The sequence below is a fragment of the Photinus pyralis genome, unplaced genomic scaffold (genome assembly GCF_008802855.1).
Source record: "Photinus pyralis isolate 1611_PpyrPB1 unplaced genomic scaffold, Ppyr1.3 Ppyr1.4_LG1, whole genome shotgun sequence".
Taxonomy (NCBI): Eukaryota; Metazoa; Arthropoda; class Insecta; order Coleoptera; family Lampyridae; genus Photinus; species Photinus pyralis.
The window spans coordinates 63436766-63442546 of record NW_022170249.1 but is presented as its reverse complement, the minus strand read 5'-3'; the positions used below and the strand labels follow the sequence as shown (position 1 = coordinate 63442546).

Here is a 5781-nt window from a genome sequence, read left to right as displayed (position 1 = left end):
CACGGCCACGACCCCAGTACACCACTCTCGAGGTTGAAACAAAGTCAACGTTCGCAAACTTGAGGACTGCGGGTCGAAGGCCCCACGGTTCCCAGTTTCTGTACTTTGACTCACTTCGGATCTACGGGACTGGCGATATTGTTGTAACGAAAAGCAAGATGTGACACGGCCACTACCTCCGCTTAATGTTCACAATCTTAAGACTAAATCAAGCAAGCGGGAGCTGGCTACATGCGGGTCGCAGGCCCCACAGGTATCGAACTTCCGGGTGTTTGAGGGTTCGTCTTGCAATGACGGGATGATTTATAATGAACGGCGAGGTTTAGGGTCCAGGGGGACAGGTGGGTTAAGGATATAAGCGGAACGGAAACGGTATCGAATGAAAACGGGAAATCGGATGAATGATTATAAGTTTCAGGTCTGGATTCAGGTTTTCGGTCATCAAATGACAGGAAGAAGTGTCTTCTAAAATCAAGGGATCCTCCTTTTATACACCCATGATTAGGATACGACTAGGAAGTGGAAATGACACTTGGTTAGGTTATCATCACAGAATACGGTTATCATTTATGATTAGTTAGCGACATCTATTGATGTCAATGTAGTGCATTTGTAAAGGAGCGTTTACACGCTCCATAAATAAAGGCACGGGTACATTGTTACCTTACATGTATTGAAATAAGAGAGTTTGTTAATTATTCCAAACTCCGCTCCTGTCGGTCCAACTTGTGGACACCGCTGTAAGAGACGCAGCCGAATGGGAACTGTCAACCTTCAAATGGCGGGTTGTACGGTTTTATCTGTACGGCATTTGCTGGGAATCGATTTAATTAGTGTAATGAAAGGTTATTTACAATGAGATGTGATTATTTACAATGAACGATAAGTTTTGCCTGAGGCCCTTTCGGGTGTAACACTTTGAGTATTACAACGTTTACTACTGTAGTGTGAGCTGTGCTAAGAGCAACATCAAAACGGTCTGAAATTTGTCGAAAGGACCTGTATTTGCCAAATATCATAAACACAGTCAAATCGATTTTTCGGCAGATGTTGTTTGTCGAACGCGCAGCATAATTACTGGTTCCGAATTGCTCTAAAATAACGAAATAATCGAATGCGTCTAGAATTAGTTCAATTTCTCACCAACAACAATCGGTAAGCTGTATCTACACGGCATAGTCTAAAATGTTCGTTGAATGTATATTCCGTATATGTACCGACAGACGCTCTGGGTGCAATAAACACAACACCCGAAAGCAGCTCTGGGCTATGGTAAATATTCGCCCAAGTTCTAAAGTTCGTTCACCCAACAGAAATAGTTAAGCCACTCCTACAAAATTTGGGCCAATGTAAGCAGCAACCAGTTTTACAACCACAAAATTATAAAAAGCGGAAAATTTGAAAAATCAAATTGAAATGTCACTTGCTCAAGACTAATTATGGCGCTATCACTCTGAACATAACTCGTGGCAAAAATAGTAAAACCTGCAAACTGTTAAATACATGTAAATATGCAACATAAAAACACCGTTTATATTGAGAAAAGTACAAAAAAGTATTATTACAGCAGCACAAAGTTTTGAAATTACAAGTGCACTTGAATATAAACAAAGGTACATAACAATTTAAATCCTGTATCGCTTCACTCGGATTCGGACTCCGTTGATGTCGAGTCATCTCCCACATGAATTACTAATGGCTCTACTACGATGTCCATTAAAATGTCAATTTGCCACATTTTTTCCTCTTCACTTTGAGCATGGCGAATTGCGTTCTTCCAATTTTCAGCAGTAACATGTTCCACTGCTTGTTGAAATAGTGGATGAAGGTCTTTCATTTTAAATGTGGTGTTGTTTCTGGCCACTTCTCCTTTTATTTGCGCCCATATCAGTTCAATTGGATTCAATTCGCAGTGATATGGAGGCAATCGCAGCACGGTACGATTGTGTTCCTTTGCAATTTCATCAACTACATATTTTGGTGTAACAGCTGCCCGTTTCACAAGCTGCAGAAGTTCAGCTCTTACCATATCTTCTTCGTAAGGTATCGATTTGCTTGTTAACCAAGTTTGTATATCAGCTTTTTTCGTACTGGTGTTTGGTATTTTTTCACTTTTCCTGCTATGATATGAAGCGTTGTCCATTATAATCACAGATTGTTCATCAAGATGTGTAACGATTTCCATAAACCACTTTTCAAAAACTTCACTGGTCATTTCTTCGTGGTAATCCCCTGTTTTCTTCGATTCAAAACACAGCAAACCTTCCTAGACGAAGCCATCCTCGGACCCTATATGGATAACAATAAGGCGATTTCCTTTGCCCGATGGATCTTTCAATCAAGTTTATAGCCCGTTGATAAATGCCTCTCTTGGAGTGAGAATTGTGGTGTCCTTCCATACTTTGCTTACAGTATGCCCACCCAAGTTTCATCTAGGAAATACAACTTCCTACCTTCTTCACGATATTTTCTAATTTCACGCAAGAACCGACGCCTCCAAGTAATTATTTCGTCCTTTTCCCTAAGAACACTATTGCGTGACCTCTTTTGGAATCTGCAATGACAAGTACATAATATACATACACGTAAAGAAAAAAGGTTTACTGACCGAAAACCTATTTCTTTTATTAATTTCCATAAAGTAGTTCGTTTCAAATGGGGTAAGTCTTCGTCTTCGTGTAACACTGCCAAAACTTTACTCAGGGTAGGTGGTTCATTTCTTTCAAAGAAAGAATGAAGCAAACGTCGAAGAATACTTTTAGTTCCGGAATCAATATTGTCCAAAATTGCTCGTGGTCGATAATATTTTTTAGGTGAATGAAGTTCGTGTACCTCTGTATACTCCCGAAGAATCTTGTAGACACTCGGAATGCTTACACCTAAATTACACAATAATAAGTAAAAATGAATGTGCCTAAGATGAAAATTACTTGCTGCTTTAGCCGTAAACTCAACTTTATCCGTTTTAGATACCTCCGGGTTGTCTTCCGAATATGCCTTGAAGATATTTAAAATGCCAGTTTTGTCTTCAACTGAAAAGTGCTTGGCAAAACGTTTTTTCGGTGGAGAGAAAGCAGCACCGGCGACATTCATGTTTGCGTACAACTTTTCTTGATCGCGAATAATATAACCCTAAAAACAGGCATGTAAAAATCGTGTATAAAACTTTATAATTACTCACCTGACTATCTTTAGAATACACCGACGAGTCTTTATAAAGACTATTTTGTGTGAATAAAGGAGAGTAATGGCAAATTGACGCAAGTAAAGATGTAAAAACGTAAAAACCGGCAGAAACGCAATAGGCAAGATGACAGATTACCCAATTCGGCCAATTCGCTTTACAAGTGTGATTGTGGCTTCAAAAATTACACCAATAACAATGTCGTATTCAAATGTGACGGTAATTGTTGAGGAGGGGCTTAACTATTTCTGTTGGGTGAACGAACTTTAGATCTACAGGGCAGGTTTTTAGGTTAGGGTTTCCTCGTGTAGGGCGGAGGTATACGTGAAGCGTAAACGGGGAAACTGTCTAGTCGAAATTCGAGTAAGGAGAGGTTCTTCGGGTTACAGATGTACTGGTAGAGTGGTAACTTCAACGACGGTGATAAACTCGACCATACGTTGAGCTAACAGGAATCAATTACGGTAAGGGTACATAAACTACCACGACAGTGATTAACTCGAACCATACGTTGCACAGAGATAGGGGTTGCGGAAAGACTACAGTGACGGTGATAGACTCTACTGTACGCTGAAGCGATCGAATGGAATCGGGTTATGATTTGCGGGGTTGATGCAGCGACGGTGATAAACTCTACCATACGCTGAATCTGGACTGGTAAGGGATTTAAGGGTTGTAGAAAGAACAATCGAAACGGTTTTAGAATAAAGGTGCGGATCTCGGGTGATCTTCTATAGCTGAAGGATCTGGGATCTGGTTCCCTATTTGACTGCGTTCTTGTTTATATACACCTTATCATATTAGTGGGGCAAGAATAGTGTCAGGGATCTCTGCGCAGTCAAATGTTTAAACGAACTGCTCCTGCCCTCTCTTGACAAAATTCTAACAATTAAAGATTTATTTGAAAATCTGAATTACAATAATTGTAAAATTTCTTATTTTGACAGGAGGTGCTTTTATTTTAAAATTTAAAACCTACTTAATAAAAAAAAATTATACATTTTTTACACCCACTATACGACCTTGATTGACAGGCATGTAACAAAGATGTCCAATAGGTTTTACATCTCTACAAGTGGGGCAATAGCAACCACGTCAATGTTTACCGTTTACTTCAGCGCGGTTTTAAGGTACTTCAAACATCTATGCAATTTTTCACATAGCCCAGTGTCCTTGTGATTTTTTAAACACTCCTGCCCATAAAAATCTCTCTTGCAATCATTGCTACAAATTCTCTGCCGGAATGGGACAAGTCATCGCCGCCAACTCATCGCGGCCGACTAAGCGCGGCCGGTTCATCGCCGGCCAACCCATCGCCGCCCAACTCATCGCCGAAAGTGTCGGTTTCTTGGTTATTGCATCCACCATGCCATAACCACCCGACAAGGCAACGAAATAAAAGAATGTATGGGCAGTAAGTCTTATCTATTTATTCATTCGGCATTGAAAAGGTTACAACAACAACAATATTTTCACCATTATTAAAGCTTACATTATAACAATCTGATCCACTATGGTAATCAATATTATTAAAACGCAAGACACGAAAAACTTAAAAACTACGAATAATAAGTATGGATATAATGACTTTCTAAAACTGGTAATTATGTGCCAAGCCACGTAAATATTCAATTTTATCTCGGATGTGGTATTGTGATACAATTGATTTTATCCTTTCGTCAGCCATGCGGGAATGCGGGATTCGGCCCGTTTTGGATGTACAACGTAATAATTATTAACGGGGTATTCTAACCGAACCACAACGTATTCTAAAGTCCCATCTTTTTTTAATGCATCGCTATGAGCTGGGAGCACATCACCATTTCTACATTTCACCGCTAAATACACTGTCTCTAAGACTGGACTTACTAACTCCATTGATTTCAGTTGACCAATGAACTCCAATTTATCATTTCTCTTATACCCAATCACATCTTTCTTACCCTTAACCCACGCTATCATCTCTCTCTTCGTGCGAAAGTGACACCTCGTCGAAGCCTCAGAAATGGAACCAGTCGCATACTTATCATACATATTCCCGTGGTCGCACATACACGTCAAATACCCTGCCTTAGATAACCGAGACCTAGGAATGAAGCTTAAATGCAGAATCGTATTGGGCGGTAAACCATTGAAAGTACCATTGCTTACACATTCTTCGTCTTGCCCTCGTTGTCCAGTCTCTGTTCTAATAATAATATGATGTTTTGTTTTTGCATTGCATAAGGTGACGTCGCTATCTAGTAATTGGGTCGGAACACTCATTCCAAAGGGACGTTGCGACTACCCCGACATCGCATCAAGATGTCTGATATGAATGGAGTGAACTTGAAACTCTACAACCACCTGCCTGATAATATCAAAGCACTCGACAATAGAAAATTTAAAATCAAAGTTAAGCGTTTCCTTACCAGCAAAGCGTTATATTCAGTCAATGAATTTTTAAGCACACAAATATCACCAAGAGACATAGTATAAACTTTGTACGCTTACATGTACCTATGTACCTACCTAAAATATTATTTATGTATATATGTTAAATGTAAAATAATTTTATCGTATAATGTATATTTATGTTGTATGTTACTTTGTATGTT

The 5781-nt window shown here is 39.4% G+C and overlaps 2 protein-coding genes across 2 annotated transcripts; both read right to left on the bottom strand.

Moving 5' to 3' along the window:
• Positions 1–1642: 1642 nt before the first annotated feature.
• On the bottom strand, positions 1643–2215 carry LOC116165728. Its single transcript, XM_031480395.1, has one exon. It carries the CDS (start codon positions 2213–2215, stop codon positions 1643–1645), a length of 573 nt encoding a protein of 190 aa, XP_031336255.1.
• A 167-nt stretch (positions 2216–2382) lies between these two features.
• LOC116169124 lies at positions 2383–3781 on the bottom strand. The gene is made up of 3 exons (XM_031485153.1): positions 2931–3781; positions 2609–2879; positions 2383–2554 (listed from the first exon to the last, which is right to left on the bottom strand). Exons 1-3 carry the CDS (start codon positions 3091–3093, stop codon positions 2407–2409), a joined length of 582 nt encoding a protein of 193 aa, XP_031341013.1. The 5' UTR covers positions 3094–3781; the 3' UTR covers positions 2383–2406.
• Positions 3782–5781: the final 2000 nt, after the last annotated feature.